Here is a 21330-nt window from a genome sequence, read left to right on the forward strand (position 1 = left end):
TATAAATGATGAAAATGTAGGAGGCATGGTTAGTAAGTTTGCAGATGACACCAAATTGGTGATATAGTGGACAGGGCAGAAGGTTACCTCCAGAGTGCAAATTTTAATCAATTGTGCCAATGGAAGAAATTTAATTTAGATTATTGCAAAGCGTTGCATTTTGGTAAGATAAATCATAGGAGGACTTATAGAGTTAATGATAGGACCCTGGATAATATAGCTGAACAGAGAGACCGAGAGGTTCAGGTTCATAGTTCCTTGAAAGTGGAGTCACAGGTAGACAAGGTGGTGAAGAAGGCATTTGGTAAGCTTGCCTTTATTGGTCAGAGCATTGAGTACAGGAGTTGAGCTGTCATGTTAGGGTTGTATGAGACATTGGTAAGGCCACATTTGGAATATTGCACACAATGCTGTCATAGGAAGGATGTTGCTGAAAATGTGTTGCTGGTCAAAGCACAGCAGGCCAGGCAGCATCTCAGGAATAGAGAATTCGACGTTTCGAGCATAAGCCCTTCATCAGGAATGAGAGAGAGTAGCCAAGCAGGCTAAGATAAATGGTAGGGAGGAGGGACTTGGGGGAGGGGCGATGGAGGTGGGATAGGTGGAAGGAGGTCAAGGTGAGGGTGATAGGCCGGAGTGGGGTGGGGGCGGAGAGGTTAGGAAGAAGATTGCAGGTTAGGAGGGCGGTGCTGAGTTGAGGGAACCGACTGAGACAAGGTGGGGGGAGGGGAAATGAGGAAACTGGAGAAATCTGAATTCATACCTTGTGGTTGGAGGGTTCCCAGGCGGAAGGTGAGGCGCTCCTCCTCCAGCCGTCGTGTTGTTATGTTCTGCCGGTGGAGGAGTCCAAGGACCTGCATGTCCTCGGTGGAGTGGGAGGGAGAGTTAAAGTGTTGAGCCACGGGGTGGTTGGGTTGGTTGGTCCGGGCGTCCCTGAGGAAGGATGTTATTAAACAGTAAAGATTTAAAAGGATGTTGCTGAGACTGGAGAGTTTGAGTTACAAGACCCAGCTGGATAGGCTGGGACTTTTTTCCCCTGGAGTGCAGGTAGCTGAGGAGTGATCTTATAGAGGTTTATAAGATCATGAAGGACATGGATAAGGTGAACAGCTAAGGTCTTTTCCCCAGGATAGAGGGCGTAAGTTCAAGGAGAGAGAGGAAAGATTTAAAAGGGACCTGATGGGGCAACTTTTTCACACATAGGATGGTGTGTATATGGAGCGAGCTGCCATTGGAAGTAGTAGAGGCGAGTACAACATTGAAAGAAATTTGGACAGGCAAATGGATAGGAAAGGTTTAGAGGGTTATGTGCCAAATGCAGACAAATGGGACTAGTTTAATTTCAGAAACCTGGTCGACGTGGACGAGTTGGGCTGAAGGGTCTGTTTCTGTGCTGTATGACTCTATCTGGTGAGCCTCCCCTGTCAGTTTGAGAGCTCTCTTCTCGTCTATATCCATCTCTTTTTGCCATTTCCATGGAAGTGATCTCATCCTTCCGTGTTAGCTTATTGCATTTGCATAAACACTTGCCCTCCATTTTATTGTTCTTGAGACCTCGCATGAATTTTTCTCTGAAGGTGTCAGTTTTTAAGTTTGTGCCAAACCCACAGCGATGAAAAGGTTTCTTTATTTTAAGATTGTAATCTACAACTAGTTCCATTGGTGAAAGGCAGTGCAATATGTCGTGCTGACTTTCTCCCAATTACGTCCTTAGTTTTGTGATAAAACAAGTCCCAGAATCTTATTCATTTCAGGACAATCCATTGTGGTGTGATCTGGTGGCAATGATGGTTAGACTGCAGCTCGAAATCATGTGACCCATCACGGTTTGGAAAACATTTACTTTATTCTCATACTGTTCACTCTCAGCCAAGTGTTTGCAATCACACCAGCACCATACTGACTCAGCGTGCACATTATCTCAGCATAAGGTGCAGTCAATTTCAAATGCTCAAATGTCTTCAGAACCAACATTTATGAGTTCAAAAATATGACACAATGTGCTTGACTTCTCAAAATAAGTGTAAAACGATCTGTCCCAATCTTGATAATTTTCTGTTGTATGTTTCACTTGGGTCTCAAGATCAATTGCATGCAGCTATTATTGCTCCATTTTTAATATAGCCTTCTTGAACACAGAGAGTTGTACACTATGTTAATGACACCCATCTTGACCTCAACACCATTTCTCCTGACCTCTTCACTCTGGGAAAGTTAAGGCCACCCTATCAAATCAATCATGGTCTAGTGCAGTTAACTTGAGGGGCTGAATGGCTTACTTCTATTGTATTTTGGATCAATCTGTTCAGACATGATGTCAGATATTTCTGGCTTAGTTGGGTCTTGAACTCAGACTTTCTGGCCCTTCCACAATGCCGGAAGAGCCCCTTACCTATATTTGTACTCCTATGTTAAAAACATAACAGGCTGGTCCAAGGAGATGTTGTTTTACTTCTGAAAACCTTTTCCTAAGAGCAAAGCAATTAAAAAAAAACTAGGAGGAGAGAGTGAGGACTGCAGATGCTGGAGATCAGAACTCAAAATGTGTTACTGGAAAAGCACAGCAGGTCAGGCAGCATCCAAGGTTGAAGGGTTCCTAAGCGGAAGATGAGGCACTCTTCCTCCAGCCATGTTGCTATGGTCTGGTGATGGAGGAATCCAAGGACCTGCATGTCCTTGATGGAGTGGAAACGGGAGTTGAAGTGTTGAGCCACGGGGTGGTTGGGTTGGTTGGTCCGGGGTTGCTGCCTTGGATGCTGCCTGACTTGCTGCGCATTTTCAGCTATAAAAAAACTAACCTACTAATTTTCGTAATTTTCCTGTCCAGAGATGTTATGCCACACTTCTGGAGCAGATGGGTTTTGAACCCAAGTTTTCCTCAGTTCAGGGCTGGGAACACTTACCACTGTACCATGAGGGCCCCAGCAAAGTGATTGTTAATGCTGCGATAATAATGAGTAAGACTGCTGAGTACTTAAGGAGGCACATTATACATTGTTGAATAAATGGAGGGTTTATTGAATTTCAGATGCCCCCAATTGTATGCTTAAGGAAGGGGAAACATTATGGTGCTCACGTTCCATAATACATTCCAAACTAAGGAAAGGAATCAAAATTGTAAAAAGCAATTCCAATAACATATTAGTGATTACTTAGTAACATTATTAAAACCTTGTCAGTGATTGAAAACAAGCATAAGATTTGGCATTAATAGGCAGAAGTGAATGAGATATAGTCTATTTGAATTACCTCTGGTGCCATATGAATACTTGTATATTCAGCCCTCTCTGTCACTGGTTAAGTCGTCATCAGTGCTTTGCTAAGTGGGTGCACTTGATCACCCATTCTCACGAGAATGCTTCTCTTGTTCTCTCTTTGGCAAGTGAACAAAGTGGAGAAAAGTGATTCAATAGCATTTGATCTTTTGAGTTTTAAAACTACACAATAGTTTCCACAAAATGTGCCGAAATGTTTTAGAAATATCTTTTGAACAAAGGGACAGGGTTGTAATTGAGTTTCTTCTGCTATAAAGGCACGTAGATATTACAAAATGACCATTTGTTGTTTTGTCTTTATACAACAGGGAATTCTCCCCCTGTATGAGGAAGTTTGATTATCTCAACTTCTTTCCTGCTTTTTTCAAACTTGGTGCTGTCCTGTCCCTGGATCTGACCATTCACCTAACCTTCTCACTGTAAAAGTTCACAAATGGAACTGGTAAGTTATACTGGTCAAGCTTTGTGCATCTGACAATGGAGATGTTTGAAGTGAATGGCTCCCGTCTCTTTCTCTTTGTCTATTCCCCCTCTCTCTTTCTCTCTTTCACACTCTCTCACACTCTTTGATTTATAAAAAGGCATGTGAATAAAATAAAATAAGTATGTAGAAAGATAATTTAAAAATAAGGTACTGAATAAAATAAATATAAGATACGAAAAGCACTTTGCAGCATTGCTCGGGTAGTGGGATTGTGATTCCTGACTTGACTACTCCAGTTCCAGTGGAAGTGAGGAGAACACAAATCTGGGGCTGCCTCCTCACTAACTTGATTAGAGCTAAGGGCTGAGTGTCTGCTGCACTACTGCTGCCTCTGTGCTTAGCAAGGAGTTGAGCAGCTTTCACTGAAAACGCATGATGATGCCTCTTCTTAAAGACAGTCTGTCTCTCTTAATGATGAGAGGCTGGCGCTGAATACCATTCCTTTGAGTTGCAGCCATTGAGTGAACAGAACACCCATCCCACTGCTCCCCGGTGAGAATGCAGCAACACTATCTTTCAAATTCAGGCACTCCATAACCAAACCTCAGTCTTTTCAGACAGTTTACCACGGCAGGTGTCTTCAAGTTCACTTTAGCTGTAAGTTGGGTGCATAACAAGAATACAAAAGAACCATACTTCACACTTCAAATTTGCCAGGTTTGTTGAATAGGTCCGTGTAATCCAAATTTGACTAGGAGCTGAGATAACATTACACACACTAAGCACCACTTCCCTTTATTTCCTATTTTTTTTTCTTTTTCCTCTGATTTGCCAGTCAGACACAGTTAAATATGAAATCCTGTGCATTTGGAAATGCCAGACATTGAAGTTATTTCTTCAGAGCATTACTTCAGAACTCAACTTAGTTCTGAAGAAATAACTGTCATAACACCTCAATATCTGGAGTTTCCAAATGCACAGGATTTCATATTTAACTGTGTCTGACTGGCAAATCGGGGGAAAAAAACTAGGAAATACAGGGAAGTGTTGCTTAGTGTGTGTAATGTTATCTCAGGTCTGAGTCACTGTAGACACTAGAGAACACAACAATCTACCCTCTAAGTGGCATTAATTTGTCAACCTCACTTAGTGGAGAAGTGTTATTGACATTGGACAAGATGACCTATATCTATGAGACAGTAATGTAATGGTAATGTTACTGCTCAAGGGGCCCAGTCAATAAATCTGACATTGGAAAGCTAGTCTCACTAAATGAAAGTGAAACTAACATCCATTGTCATATAAATTCACCTGTTTCACTGATTTCCTTCAGGGAAGGAGATCTGCTGTCTTTACCAGTCTGACTGTAGAGCAACGGCAATGTGGTTCACTCTTTACATCCTTTTGAAATTGCCCTACTTGGCTATGGCAGCTCAGCATGAGAAACAACCTTGTCAGAAAGCCCACAACTCACTGGGGAAGTAAGGAATTTTAAAAAATGATTTGGAGATGCCGGTGTTGGATTGGGGTGTACAAAGTTTAAAATCACACAACACCAGGTTATAGTCCAACAGTTTCTTTTTGGAAGCACTAGCTTTCGACCACCTGATGAAGGAGCAGCGCTTCGAAAGCTAATGCTTCCAAATAAACCCGTTGGACTATAACCTGGTGTTGTGTGATTTTAAAAAAATGATACAACACCTTTCAGAATGGAAGGAACTGCTAAAAGCTTTTTACAGCTGATGGAAAACTTTTCAGGTATAGTCATTGTTTTATGCAGTAACATGTCGTGACCAGTCCCCCTCCTGCAGGCAAAGATGTGTCAATAACCAGATAATCTGTGTCGTTGATAGGCCAAGGTTATGGGCAAAATGACTGCTGTTTGAAACCATGTTCTAAGAAAAGAGAGGGGGGGGGGCTCAATGTCACCTCTCCAGATTGGTACCTCTGACCATGCAGCATTCCCTCAGTACCGAATCTAAAGTGTTAGTCTGAAGTGATCTGGAGTCTTTGAAGTTGGATTGCCCTCAGCCTCAGAGACAAGGGTGCTAATGCTGGCACACAGAGTAGGGTTCCACTTTTACAGTGTACTGTCAAATGCAGTTGATATCAAACTTGTAACTGTGTCTCCCTGTGCACGAGTGTGCGTGCTCGCTTGCTGTTCTTTTGCTACTGGGTGGAATTGAGGCCAGACTGAAAGGTTGAAACTCTTTCTTCTCCTTGTTATAATTTTCCGAAGATCTTAAATGAAAAGTAAGTTTTAAAATGTAAGGAATTGGAAATGTCCATATTTTCATTGTGTTGTTTAGCATATTATGGGTTATATTTAGGTTCTGCAATTATTTTCATTTGTTTGTGGAATGTGGGTGTCACTAGTTGGCAGCTTTTATTACCCATTCAGGTTGTTCTAGAAAAGATGGTGGAGAGCTGCTTGAACCATTGCAGTCTTTGGAATGTAGGAGTACCTTCGGTGCTGCTCGGAAGTGAGTTCCGGCATTTAGATCCAGGGACTATGGAAGAATGGTGATTCAGGTCAAGAAAGGGTGGAAAAGAAGGTAACTTATAGGTGCTTCTAGGTAGTAGGAGTCACAGGTTTGGAAGGTGCTGTCAGAGGAGCCTTGGAAAGTAATTCATCTTGTAAATGGTACGCTCTGTTGTGATTGTGCACCAGTTTTGAAGGGAGTGAATGTTGAAAAGTGGTGGATGGGGTGCCAATCAATTGGGTGTCAAGCCTCTTGAATTTTGTCCGACCTGCACTCCTCCAGGAATTTATTATTCCATCACAGACTTGACTGCTGTCTTGGTGGACAGACATTGTGAGTCAGGAGATTAGTTAATCTCAGAATTCCTAGTTTGATGTTATAACCACTGGATTCATAAGCCTGGCCCAATTCATTATCTGGTCTCTGGTGACTCCCAGGATGTTAATAGTATGGGATTCACTGGTAGTAATGTGGTTGAATGTCAAATAGCGATGGTCAGATTCTGTTTGGTTTGAGATGGTCTTCTGTGTTACCTCTGAAAGTATTTTTCCTGTTAGCAGTATTTATGATTGTTGTCCGGTTATGTCTGAGATTTGGGTTGATGCAGAGTGCAGGAGGAGATCTCATTATCAGTAAACATTACGTTTCATTGAACATTGTTTTCTAACTATGTGCAGGACCAGACTTTAGATGCCATTGTTGCCAGTAGGTTTGGTTGTCTGTGATCTTTCATCGCTGATGATGTAAGACTACTTAATTTGTGCATTAACATTAACCCTCACACTACAGTGTTACCTGAGCTGACATATTAGTGCAGCCCTCACTAATCAGCGTGCTGCTTTGCCTTTGGTGACGTGTCTTTGGTCTGTTTAGGTGGGTATAATGTTCAACTTCCTAGAATGCTCGCAGAGAGTAACCAGCTCATCACAAATGAAAACATCTTATACAGTCATTTCCTCGGTATGGGATTTTGCTGTACATTAGTGGGCAGCACGGTGGCACAGTGGTTAGCACTGCTGCCTCACAGCACCAGAGACCCGGGTTCAATTCCCGTCTCAGGTGACTGACTGTGTGGAGTTTACACATTGTCCCCGTGTCTGCGTGGGTTTCCTCCGGGTGCTCCGGTTTCCTCCCACAGTCCAAAAATGTGCAGGTTAGGTGAATTGGCCACGCTAAATTGCCTGTAGTGTTAGGGGCAGGGGTAAATGTAGGGGAATGGGTCTGGGTGGGTTGCGCTTTGGCAGGTCGGTGTGGACTTGTTGGGCCGAAGGGCCCGTTTTCACACTGTAAGTAATCTAACAATTGGCTGATGTCTTTGCCATAACAACAACAAGAACACTTGTAGATTATTTCCTGACCTTCTGTGGACTTGAAATGTCCTGTATCAATGAAAGATTTATCTCACATCTAACACTTTGACCCAAATACCTAATGCAACTGTTTAACTGTATCATATTCTTGAGAACTTGAATCCATTCATGGGATTGTGCACTTTGCGGGCTGTACCAGCATTGATTGCCCAGAGGGCAGTTCAGAGTCAACTCCATTGCTGTGGGTATGGAGTCACATATAGGCCAGACCAGGTTAGGACGGCAGTTTCCCTCCTTAGAGGACATCATTGATCCAGATGGGATTTTTCGACAAAGACAATTGCTTTGTGGTCATTGCTAGACTCTTAATTCTAGATTTTTATTGATTTCACATTCCACCATCAGACATGGCGGGATTCGAACTAGATCCCCACAGCATTGTCTGGGTCTCTGCATTAATATTCTCGTGGTAATGCCGCTAGGCCATTGCTTCCCTTTAATCATTTAAAAAGAACAAACGTAATTGCAATTGCCAATAACTCAAAAATAAATTGTTTTTCAAAATCAGGTTTTGATATGGCCGACAATCACTTGTAAAGGTGCACTAGCAGTTATCATCATTTCTGAAAGCAATGCTGGAACTCCGAAATAAAATGGAAAATGCTTGAAGGTCTGATTATCTCCAGTATTTTCTGTTGATTGTTTGAAAATGTAGTGTGGTTCCTCAGATTTTAAGCATGGAGAAGATATCATCCACTATGTTGTGTGGTATTTATAAGTGTTTGTGAACATTCTTGGGTAGGTGTGATTACATAAGCCTATTTGTTTTGATGCCCTGCAGTTGCAGATCAGATGCCTCCTCCTGACCATCTTTGCTGCCAGTATTGGTGGTACTTTCCAGTATGGATATAACCTGTCAATCATCAATGCACCGACAATCGTAAGTCTAGAGCATTGGTCAACTTAAAAAGGTCAGCTGTTTCCATATTTGGCAAAATTAGAGGCTAAATTAACACTAAATCTGTATTTTCTTTACTTCACATTGACAGTTCATCCAAAATTTTATCAATGAGACTTGGATTGAGCGCCACAGCACTCAGCTGGAGAATCAGGTCATCACACTGCTCTGGACCTTTATTGTGGCGAGCTATTCTGTTGGAGGATTGGTCGGGGCACTTATTGCTGGACCTATGGCTATAAGGTTTGGAAGGTATGAACTACACCAGAGAATGTTAAGGCTAAATGCCAACTATCAGATGACTCACTGCCTCTAAATATCTTCCTTTGTGTGCTATGTGTGGGATGTGAAAACTCCACTTCATAAATGAGAGTGCAGCGTAGAGTGAAAGTGTGACCAACTCGATGAGAAGGAAGTTCAGAATAAGAGGGATGGCCTGATCAATGCTTGTTTATTATTCTTTCTGATAAAATGAATAATGTGTCTTTTCTTTTGAGTTTGATACTAACTTTGACTCTTTTAGTGAACCACACATGATGGGTTTGTCCCTTAGAATGTTTCTTATTTGTTAGAATGCATCTATTCAGCACTATCTGGAATATCTCCTTATATGTTTGCCATTGCTTGCCTATTGACCAATCCTTTTGAGTTGCCAGTTCATTCTTGCTAGCTGTGCGTTAATGCTTTTAATAGTAGCCTTTGACCCACACTTCGCTCCCATAAACTGCATTTAATATTCACTTGTATTATGGTCACTGCTACTCAGGGGAGGTTTCATTATGAGATCAGTAATTAAGTCTATCTCATTGATCAAAGCCAGGTCTAGTATTGCCTGATCTCTGGTGCCATAACACTGGATAAAAACAAATTACTGCGGATGCTGGAATCTGAAACCAAAAGAGAAAATGCAGGAAAATCTCAGCAGGATTGGCAGCATCTGTAAGGAGAGAAAATAGCCAACGCTTCGAGCCTAACTGACCTTTGTCAAAACTGACTCGAAACGTCAGCTCTTTTCTCTCCTTACAGATGCTGCCAGACCTGCTGAGATTTTCCAGCATTTTCTCTTTTGGTGCCATAACATGTTGGTCTATGAAATTGTCTCAAAAACATTCTACACTACTTTTTCTCATCTGATTTTTTTGGTCTAAACATACCCCATGATAATTCCTGTGCCCCTTTTGACAAGCTCCCATTATTTGTTCCTCAATACCCTGTCATACCACGCAGTTACTGTTTAGGGGTCTGTACGCAACCCTGCCAAGTGACTTATTGCCTTTATCATTCCTCATCTCCACCCAGACTGCATCTGCATATGGTTTCCTGATTAACATCACCCATGTCCATTATGTTAATATTTAGAATGCTACGTGTATTCAAATAAACAAATGCCTTAAATTTTGCCTTTTTATTATTTGTATAACCTCCATATATTTATTAATATATTTTGTTTTGCAAATAATTTCAAGTTATGCATTGTGCTGCTAACATATGTACAATATTTTAACTGGCATATTAGTTTTCTGGGCAAGAAATGTTGGGTGGGGGTTCTTGCCCAGAACTCCACTAACTTAACATTGTTTCACATAAAGTTGCAATTTGGAACACAACCACAATTTTAAGTGAGGACTTCCTGTAATGCCAAGAGATGCCACTTGAGAGGGCAGAAGGTATTTCAGTTAATTCCTCAACCAAAAGATTAGATTACTTACAGTGTGGAAACAGGCTCTTCGGCCCAACAAGTCCACACCGACCCACCGAAGCGCAACCCACCCATACCCCTACATTTACCCCTTACCTAACACTACGGGCAATTTAGCATGGCCAATTCACCTGACCCACACATCTTTGGACTGTGGGAAGAATCCGGAGCACCCGGAGGAAACCCACTCAGACACGGGGAGAACGTGCAAACTCCACACAGTCTGTCGCCTGAGTCGGGAATTGAACCCGGGTCTCAGGCGCTGTGAGGCAGCAGTGCTAACCACTGTGCCACCGTGCTGCCCACCGATGCCTCCCCTGACAGTGCAGCACTCCCTCAATACTCTATATATAAATTCAAATCGAAGCATCAGCTGGTATTGTCAACTGGAGCCCCTGGAATGGGATTTGAATCCACAATTCTGGATGGATTGCAATAAATGCAGCCAATTTCAGCGGGAAACACGGTGGCTGGGCCCTCCTAATTACAGGAGAGGCCCTGCATCACTCTCCCAATTGGGAAAACATTCTCTTAAGCCAGAGGGCCGGAGGTCTGAGCTGGGATTTCCAAAGTGGATGTCAATTAAGTTCATCAACGACCCTGTGACAGGCATTATCCCTGATCCTCTACCATTTGATAGTGACTCAGGAATTAAATAGCAACTGCATGGTTTTTCCATGTCTCCTGAAGGCCGTCTAGTAAATTCTGTCAGGATGAGCAAACTGACCAGAGCACCGTGGTACAGAGAGCCATTCCAGAGAGGGGGAGAAAAGAGAAATGTAATTGTAATCAGGACAGTACAGTCAGGGGAACAGATACTGTCCTCTGTAGTCAGGATCCAGAGTCCCAAAGACTGTGTTGCTTGCCTAAATTTAGGATATATCATCTGGGCTGCATTGAAACTTGGAGAGGGAGGGGGAACATCCAGTTGTCATGGTCCATGTACCAATAATATAGAAGGAAAGAGGCTCGAGTGAGGGAATGGGGCAGGGAAATTAAAAAACAGAACTATAAAGGTAATAGCCTCTGGATTACCACCTGAGCCATGAGCCAATCAGCATAGGGTCAACAAGATTAAAGAGATCAACATGTGGCTCAAAGATTGGTTTGGGAGAAATAGGTTTGTATTCTTGGGACATTGGCATCAGTACTGGGGAATGAGGGAGCTGTTCCAATGGGATGGGCTCTACATGAATCATGTTGGGACCAGAGTCCTGGTGAATCACATTAATTAGGATGTGGGTAGAGATTTAAACTATTGGGGAGGGTATCAGAATTGAACATAAAGGGGAAAGTAGGATTGCTGGTTAGTGATTAGTTGTAAACAGAAATTTGAAAAAAAGTTACAGAATGTGTAACTATCATATTGTACAGAGGAACTATAAAAGTGCAGGAAAACTCAATAATAGAACCAACATAAAGGCTTTGTATGTTAATGCATGAAACATTTGGAATAAAGTAGACAAGCTGATGGTGTAAATTGAGGTTCAAAAAGATTTTAAACTGATAAAGGAGGGCAGGGCTCAGGAGAGGTTATTAAAGTTTTCAGAGCAAGACAGTATGGAAAGGGTGAGGAATCTAACTTCAGACACTGCAGACGAGGGGACAAATATGAGGAGGGGGTCAGTCAATGCAGGACTGAGGGTGTTGTACTTAAATGCACATAGTATACGAAACAAGGTAAATGGGGTTGTAGTGCAGATTGAAATTGGCAGGGACAATACTGTGGGTATCAGAGACGTGGCTGCAAGGGGATCAGGGCTGGGTATTAAATACCCAAGGATACATCTCCTGTTGAGAGGACAGGCAGAGGGTGCAGGGTTAGTAAGAAATGAGGTGAAATTGATAGACAGAAGTGATATAGGGTTGGAAGGTGTAGAATCTGAATGGCTGGACACGAGGAACCGCAATGAGAACAAAGAGAATTCTGCACAGGCCTGCTCTCAGTAGTCAGGTTGTGGGGCAGAAGATAAATCAGGAGATAGAAAGGCATGTAAGAAAGGCACTATTGTAATAATCATGGGGGACTTCAATATGTAGATGGCTGGGAAAATCAGGTTGGCAGCAAATCCCAAGAAAAGAAATTCGTGCAATGTCGACAAGATAGTTTCCTTTTGGAGCAGGTTGTAGTAGAGCCCAATAGGAAACAGTGGATTTAGTGATGTGTAATGAGTCAGACTTGATTAGGAAGCTTAAGGTAAAAGAACCCCTAGGGGGCAATAACTATGATATGATAGAATTCACCCTGCAGTTTGAGATGCGGCAATTGGAATCAAATGGAATGGTATTACAGTTGAGTAAAGATAACTACAAAGACATGAGGGAGGAGCTGGCCAGAGTTGGTTGGAAGGGGAGCTGAGCAGGGACGTGATGGAATAGCAATGGCAGGGGTTTCTAGGGATAATTCAGGAGGCACAGCAGAAATTCATCCCAAGGAAGAAGCAGCATACTAAGGGGAGGGTGTGGCAACCATGGCTGACCAAGGGAAATCGGGGACAGTATAAAAGCAAAAGAGAAAGCATAAAATGTAGTGAAGATTAGTGGGAAGTTAGGGGATTGGGCACTGTTTCAAAACCAGAAAAGAATAATTTTTTTAAAAAAGCAGTAAGGAGGGAGAAGATGAATTAGGAGGGTGAGCTGGCTAGTAATATAAAAGAAGATTGTAAGAGTTTATTTTTAGTTGTATAAAAGGTAAGCGAGAGGCAAGAGTGGAATAACTGGATAATGAGACTAAAGAAGTTGTACTGAGAGTAAAGAAATGCCAGAGGAGCTGAATATGTACTTTGCCTCAGTCTTTACCGTGGAAGACACCAGTAGTGCACCAGAACTTAGAGAGTTCGGGGACAGAGGTGAGTGTTGTGGCTGTCGCTAAGGAAGGTGTTGGGGAAGGTAAATCGCCCGGACTGACTGGATTATACCACAGTGTTCTGAAGCTGAGGAGATTTTAGAGGTGATCTTTGGTGTTCATTCAGGAGTCTGTGAATTCATCGAGGGTCCCAGAGGACTGGAAAATGGCTAATGTAATGTACTGTTGAAGAAGGGAGGGAGAACACTCAGCAAGATGGTGACAATGCAGTAGAGCTGCTGTGGACGGCTCTGCCTAACAGCCAAGGCGTATTGGTGTTTTTTACATCCCAGGCCAACTTATATGGAAGAATTGTTAATTTAAAAACTTGAAGAATACATATTCGTTGATCATTTGGGAGTGGGAAGGATGCCAAAAGGAAGAGGAGCAAGCAAACAGCAACAGGAAGGACAGTCCCCCGCAGCACCGGGCACACCTTTTCCAAACCCCCTGGGAACATGACGGATTCACAGGAATTAGCAGTGGTGAAGGCGAGACTTACCAGGAAGGTTGAGGCTGAGATCGAGGAGATCCGTGCCCAGATCCGACCCATCGTGTCCATGCTACAGAAGCATGAATGGGAGCTCCAGGGCCTTGGGGAGCGGATGGAGGAGGTGGAGGGTCGAACCATGGCCTCTGAAGCGATGATCGAGTCAGCATCTTGATAGATCCAAATCCTGGAACAGCAAGTATAGGCCTTATGAGATCGGGTTGATGACCTCGAAAATTGAGGTTGGAGGATGAATCTTTGGATTGCCAGGCACCTGGAGGGTGAAGAACGTGGGCAACCTGTCAGCTTCTCTGAAAACTGGCTATCACAGTTTCTGAACCTTCAAATCAAGTCCAGCCCGCTGCATTTTGAAAGGGCCTATCGGGTGGTGGTGCGCACGTCCAGGCCAGTACAGCACCCCCGCCTGGTCCTAGTGCAATTCCTCACATACAGCAACATGCAAAAAGTGATAGATGTCTCCAGATCACTGGGGAAAGATCCACAGGCACTGCTGCACAAGGGGTCAAAAAACATGTTTTACCAGGATTTCTCGGCTGCTGTAATTCCAAAGTGAACGTCCTTCAATGAAGTTAAAAAGAGGTTGAGGAACTTAGGCATCCAGTACTCCATGAGATACCCCACGGTGCTCCATTTCAGCCAAGAGGATTCGGTTTATACATTTGACTCAGTGGATAAAGCCAAGAATTTTGTAGACACTTTGAAATAGACCGATTGATCTGAAGAAAACGGTTAATGTTCATCCTCTCTTCCTTCTTTCCCTGTATTTTTCCTTTTCTTCTCTTTCCCTAATAATTATTTTGTTCCTGTTATATTTTTATAATTGCATTTGATCATGGGAAATTTTGTGGGTGCCCTTTGTTGTTTTCCCTTTTTTTTGTTTGTTTTCTCTTTTAGTCACAAGTAGGGGTGACATGGAGCCGGGGTTGGCTGAGTGCTTATCCTGACTTTTATTGACTTAAGGATCATCTCCTTGTTTATTTACTTTTTTTTGCCTAAGGCTGAGACACATCCGGGCCTAAAGGAGCTATGCAGGAGAGGATGGATGGGGTGAGTGCCCCCTATGGGCAGAGGGGAGAGTCTCCTATTCAAGGTTTTAAAGTTGGTTTTCTTTGTAGTTTTTTTGGGAGTAATAGTTGTTTGTAGTTATGATAGAGTAGTTTTTGTGTACACAAGTCTGTGACCCTATGAGTCTTCATTTACCTGTGCTCGGAGCATTGCAAGTAAGGTTCTCGCTCCTGGGTGTTCAAGGGTCTCTGAAAGGGGATATGGCTAAGTGTCTTGTTAATTGGTGCCCCTGGACCATCAAGGGAAGTCATTCGCCTGCTAAAAGGAAAAAGGTGCTTTCTAGCCTTAAAAGGGAAAGGGTTGATATCGCTCTGTTGCAGGAAACCCATCTTGACGATGATGAACACCTTTACTGCTGAAAGTAGGGGAGTGGCTGTACTTAGCCAGAAAAATCTTCCACTCACATTATTAGAGCAGGTGAAAAGTGAGCAGGGATGGTTTGTAATACTTAAGGCCCAGATACATGAGGAGAAATATGGCATTTTAAATGTCTACTTTGCTCCATCGCATCCTCCCAAATTTTTGATTAGTGCCTTTTCTAAGTTGAGTGCCTTTGGGACATGGCATATTATTATTGGGGGGGGGGGGGATTTTAATTGCCTTTTAGATCCGACAGTGGACAGAATGCCTTGTGGGCCCCCAACTATTTCTTTGCAGGCCAAGCAGGTGGCTGACTTATGCGAGGAGTTGGGGCTGATGGACGTTTGGAGATGTTTTCAGCCTACTGGCAGGGGCTTCACGTTTTTTTCAAACCTACATAAATGTCACACGAATATTTTTTTTTTGGGTCCCTTGACCCTTCTGGATTTGATTATGGGTTATAAAATTGGGAATATAGCTATCTCTGATTACGCAGCGCTATATTTAGAGGGTAAGGCCAAGGGTGAGGGGATAGGTTTGTGGCACTGCTGTCTGGATCCTTTTCTCCTTAAGGATTCCAAATTTGTGGAATATGTTTTGAGGGAGTTTCAAGGGTTTTTGACTATCAACCCAGGCATGGTTAGTAGTCCGTCCATGCTATGGGAAACTGCTAAGGCCTTTGCTAGGGGATTAGCTATTTCCTATTTGGCTAGCCGGCAATGACAGAAGGAGGAACAGTAGCGTCTACTTGAGACACAGCTGAAAGTTGCTGAGGCTGCACATTTTGTGAGGCCTTCGGTGACTAAGCTACAGTGGATCACGGCTCTCCGGTCTGCCCTGAATTCAGTACTTACACAAACCGCAAAGTAAGAACTTGCTTTTGCTAGACGAAGGCTGTTCGACTGTGGGGAATAGGCCAGGGAAGTATTTAGCATGTCTGACTAGGAAAAAGCGTGCTCCCCAATCCATTACTGCAGTTAGGGATATCTCCGAGGTGCTTACATACAATGCCAAAAGGACTAAAGAGGCTTTCGGAGTTTTTACTCTGAATTGTATCAGTCTGAAGGTTGCAAGGATTGGAGGGCTAAGATGGAGGCCTTTTGTGGAACAGGCCTCTCTCCTGGCCCTGATGGTCTCCCAAGTGAGTTTTATAAGGAGTTTATATAGATTTTGTCAGGGCTGATGCTGGAAATGTACAATCACTCCTATCTTTGAGAGAGCTAATATCTCCTTCATTCTTAAGAAGGGGAAGGTTCCTGAGGATTGTGCCTCATACAGGCCCATCTCTCTATTAAATTCAGATTTTAAGATTCTGTCTAAGATTTTGGTGCTGAGATTGGAGAAGGTGTTGCCCTATATTGTCAAAGAGGACCAGACAGGCTTTATAAAGGGCCGTAGGTCCTCTAATAATAATAGAAGGTTGCTGAATATGATTCGAGCACATCAGCAACAATCGATTCAGGGGTTGGTGATTTCCTTAGATGCAGAGAAAGCATTTGACCGGGTGGAATGGCCGTATCTCTTTTATGTCTTAGAACGGTTTGAGTTGGGTGGGGCCAGTGTTGTTTACGTTGGTGATAGAGCTGCTGGCAGAGGCCATTCGTCAGAATGTCCACATAACTGCTCTGGAAGAAGAATCGAGGATACACAAGATTACACTGTATGTGGATGATGTCCTTCTGTTTTTATCAGACACGATGACCTCTGTACCCCATTTGATACAATGTATTAATTCATTTGGGGCTATTTCAGGATATAATATCAACTTTGCAAAATCAGAGGCTATGCCTTTGGGAGACCTCAAGGAAGTGCCAGAGGTTGAAGTGGCCCTAAGTTCCCCTTTAGGTGGTCAGGGGCGGGTTTCCAATACCTAGGGATCTTTATTACCCCCATGTTTGATCAGTTGTTTCGGACTAACTGCTCACCTGCTTGACAATATTAGCCGCGATCTCCAGAGATGGGAGGCTCTTCCAATTTCAGGGTTGGGCCAAATAGCCCTTATTAAGATGAATGTCCTTTAAAGTCTGGTTGAAGATTTGTAGCTCGGGTGTCCGTTGTTGTGGTTCTGTTCGCCGAGCTGGAAGTTTTTGCTGCAAACGTTTCGTTCCCTGGCTAGGGAACATCATCAGTGCTATTGGAGCCTCCTGTGAAGCGCTGCTTTGATGTTTCTTCCGGTATTTATACTGTATTAATGTCCTTCTTTGTTTGCTTTATCCCATGCATATGCTCCCTATAATGTTTCCCAGGCCAACGCTGTAGAAACGTATGGGTTGGTTTAGTTCCTTCATGGGCGGCCCCTTATCAAACTTACTAAATTGCAGTTGCCTCAATGAGGGGAAGGAGATGATTTCCCAGATATCAGGAGGTATCTGTTGAGCTCCCTGCTGTCCTTTGTGTGTGATTGGACAGGTAACAATCTAAACTCAATATGGCTGAATATCGAGGCCTCTCAGGCAAAGTGCCCATTTACTAACCCGTTGTTCATGGATAAGATGAGGACAGTTAGGGACCTTATTATTAACGTGGTCAAGGCTTGGAGGCAATGCATCAGAGTGAGGGTTGCTTATCCAAGACTTCATCACTCACCCCCATAGTTGGTATGCTGGGGTTCCGACCAGAGACAATGGACTCGGGGTTCAAACTATGGGCAGCGAGAAGAGTTGTTTAGGAGACTTGTTTGAGGGGGCGGTTGTGATGTCTTTTGAGCAACTGAGCCCAGCAGAGACCTTTTCCGTTTTTTAGGGATTTCATCACTTCTCACTAAGCCCTATAAGCCTGATACAGAGAGGTTGTTGCTATGTTCCACAAGCATCCTTTCGGTTAGTGCCCTCTGTCGCCTACTGGGTGGTAGGGCCTGGCAGGATATTAACCGGTTATGTGAGGTCTGGGAGCAAGGGCTAGGAGTGGAGATCTCTTCTGAAAAGTGGGAGAACATATAGGAGAATACTCAAAAGATCTCAGTCTGTAATAGGACATGCATTATCCAGTTAAAACTTCTGCACAGGGTTCATTTGGCACCGGATCGTTTGGCGAAGTTTAAAAAGGGGGCATCTTCAATATGCCCCAAATGTAAAATAAGTGTAGGTACTCTTACCCATTGCTTCTGGACATGCCACAGGCTCCGTGTTTACTGGAGCGCTGAGGCGGGAGAGATAGGGAGGGTATTGAGAACTGAGGTCAAAGTAGACCCGATATCTCTCCTTCTATGTCTACCGAATTTATCATCTTTAGGAAGAAACTATTTAAAATTCTTACTTACTGTGCACAGAAGAATATTCTGATGAACTGGGTATCTGAGAACCTGCTGGGCTTGCTGGGATGGCAGAAATTAATTATGGAGCACATTCCCTTGGACTTTTTTACAAACATGGTGCACCACACAACAGACCATAACTATAAAACATGGCAACCCTACTTGAGTTATTTGGATACAAACCTGTCTGCTATCTTAACTAAGATGTTTGTTTAACCAGGATGGTTAGGTTTGCTGAGCCCTGGGCCCTGGCGGGAGGACTCCTGAGTTAATACGTGTATATACAATGCTCCCGTTCTTTTGTTTGGGAGCTTTGCACCGAGCATTGTTATTTTGTGTTCTTTTGTTGTTTTGTTTTTGTTTTATTAGTCACTTACTTATTTATCGGTCTTGTTTTGTTTTTGGGGGTTGGTTAGTAGTTAATAGACAGTAGTTGTATTGTAATTTATGTTTTTCTTGTTATTATACTGGTATTTGTTATATTTTCAATAAATTTATATTTTGTAAAGTCAAAAAAAGTTTTTTTTGCTAATAAATATATTTACAAAAAAGAATGGCATTTCAAGTGGATGTTTTCATTGTTAACCAGGTTGTAATGTCGGAAAGGATGCAAATTTTGGAGTCTGGGAATAACCAATTGACATCTAAGTATATACTTCAACAATGAATAAATTCCAACTTTGACACTGATGCTTTATTTCCATTACAGTTAACAAGGATTTTGCTATTATTGCCATTGTGTAAACTGCTCTCAGACCAGTCACACGATATATTTTATTGCAATTCTTCATCTTCAAACTAAGTTAACCATATTGATGATGTATAAATCTGATTGCAGACACCAGAGTTCAGGTCTCTGCGATGTATGAAATATTGACAAGATGTCTTGAAATAACAATTTCCTGAGTGATATTGGAATGTTAACCATGTTGCTGCACCTTATCTTTATATTTTCTGTCATTATATTAGTTGTTACATAACTGCAAAATCTATTGTAGTTTCTTTTCTTAGAATCGCTGTTTTATTTTTAGACTTGATAACATAAAGTTCCTCTTGTAGATGCAGCATGCAAATTAAAACATTACAAGTGATCGGGTCACCTAAGACTCATCCCCTGTAAATCTGGCTCAAAGCTTTCTCATCCCGAAGGCAATTGATTTAAAAAAATATATTTTTCATAGTGATAATATTATGTCTAGACTTGACAGTTACTGTGCTTACAATCTAAGGTTTTTCAGGTTGAGAGAATGAATTCTCCTTTATACTGTATACAAATTGTGTTGTAGTCAACAGAAAGGCGAAAATTGAAGTCCAAATTTCATAGTTTTTGTATATATCCAATAAAACTTGCTTGACCTGGATTGATTTTTTTTCATGTACTTAAAAAAATTCCTTTAAATAGTAGTTGAAATGCTTGGTTTTTATACCGTTTTTGAAGGTGCTTTGTAGTGTAAATGCAATTGGTTCTATTTTACACTGTTCCTCCAAAATAAAGTTATCTTCTTGTGCCATACAAAAAAAAAACACAAGGGAGGAAGGCAAAGGAAAGGAAACTAAATGCCAGTTAGCTTGATCTCAGTTGTTGGTAAGTTTTTAATAACCTTCTGTTATTAAAGGTGAGATTGCGGAGTATTTGGAAGTGCATGGTAAAATAGAGCTGAGTCAGCACAGCTTCATCAAGGGGTTGTCTTACCCAGCAAATCTGTTAGAATTCCTTGAGGAGGTAATGAGCGAGTTAGACAAATGAAATCCAGTTGATTTGATCTATTTGGACTTCCCCAAGGCCTTTGACAAGGTATTGCACAGGAGGATGCTAAACGAGATAAGATCCCATGGTGTTAGGTGCAGAATACTGCCATGAACAGAGGATTGGCTGACTAGCGGACGGCAAACAGTGGGGATGAAAAGATCTTTTCCAGGATTAGTGGAGGTCCGCAGGTATCGGTGTTAGGACCACAAATATTCACGATACTCATTAACAATCTGGCCAAAGGAATTGAGGAGATTGCAGCTACATTTGAAGATGACGCAAAGATAGGTGGAGCAACAGATGCAGAAGGACTTGGACAAGTTAGGAGAGTCAGCAAAGAGGTGGCAGATGTAAACCTTTGTGGAATGTGTGTAGTGATACAGTTTGGTAGTAGGAGTAGAGGTGTATGCTATTTCCTAACTGGGGAAAGGCTGAAGCATAAAGGGAGTTAGGTGTGCTAGTTTAGGGTTTTCTTAAAGTTATCAGACTGGTTGAATCGGCAATTAGGACAACACATGCAATGTTAGCATTCAACTTGAGAAGGCTAGAATACAAGAGCAGAGATGTACTGCTGCGTCTGTATAAGGCTCTGGTCAGACCACATTTGGAATAGTTTTGGGCTCTGTATCTAAAGAAGGATGTGCCAGTGTTGGTGGGGGTCCAGGGAGGTTTGCAATAACGGTCGTGGGGATGAAGGGCTTCTCGTATGGGGAACAGTTGAGAACTCTGGATCTATAACTAATAGAGTTAATAAGGCTGAAGGGGATCTCATTAAACTTAGAGAATACTGAGAGGTCTGAATAGAGCGAACGTGGAGAAGACTAGGACCTGAGGGCACAGCTTCAGAGTGAATGAACAACCCTTTAGAACTGAGATGAGGAGGAATCTCTTCAGCCAGATGGTGGTTGAATCTGTGGAATTCATTGCTGCAGATAGCTGTGGAGGCAAAGTCATTCATGTGTATTTAAGATAGAAATCGATAGGCTCTTGATTGACAAAGGAATCAAGGGTTATGGGGAGAAGGCAGGAGAATGGGTTTGCGAATTGTATTAGCCATGATCGAATGCTGAAGCAGTATTTATGGACGGATTGGCTTAATTTTGCTCCAATAACATGGTTTCACGGAGCCGCTGGGATGAGTGTGGTTGGGGGGTGGGTGGGGATAGTTGGCTGTGTGGACGGGATAGAGTTTTCCCTCATGGTGAAAGTACTCTGTGCCTGATCAAGCACCTGGCATTGGGAAGGAGGTTTGAGATGCAGATACCCAAAACCCCTCTACTTTTGTCTGACTCCCCCAATCCTCTTCCATGATTCTCAACTCTCCATCCCCATCCTGTCTTCACTCTCCTTTGGTCTAGGATATCATGATGATCTTGGGCCCTCTGGTGGCTGCCAGC

At 42.7% G+C, this 21330-nt stretch overlaps 1 protein-coding gene across 1 annotated transcript in view; it reads left to right on the forward strand.

The window, feature by feature from the left end:
- Positions 1–21330, forward strand: part of LOC132827386 (solute carrier family 2, facilitated glucose transporter member 11-like) — a 90245-nt gene that overhangs the window by 3957 nt on the left and 64958 nt on the right. The window contains exons 2-3 of the mRNA XM_060844049.1: positions 8334–8432; positions 8542–8702. Of these exons, the coding sequence (XP_060700032.1) occupies positions 8334–8432; positions 8542–8702 (260 nt within the window). The remainder of the gene's footprint in view (positions 1–8333; positions 8433–8541; positions 8703–21330) is intronic.

Source organism: Hemiscyllium ocellatum, chromosome 24 (assembly GCF_020745735.1).
Source record: "Hemiscyllium ocellatum isolate sHemOce1 chromosome 24, sHemOce1.pat.X.cur, whole genome shotgun sequence".
Taxonomy (NCBI): Eukaryota; Metazoa; Chordata; class Chondrichthyes; order Orectolobiformes; family Hemiscylliidae; genus Hemiscyllium; species Hemiscyllium ocellatum.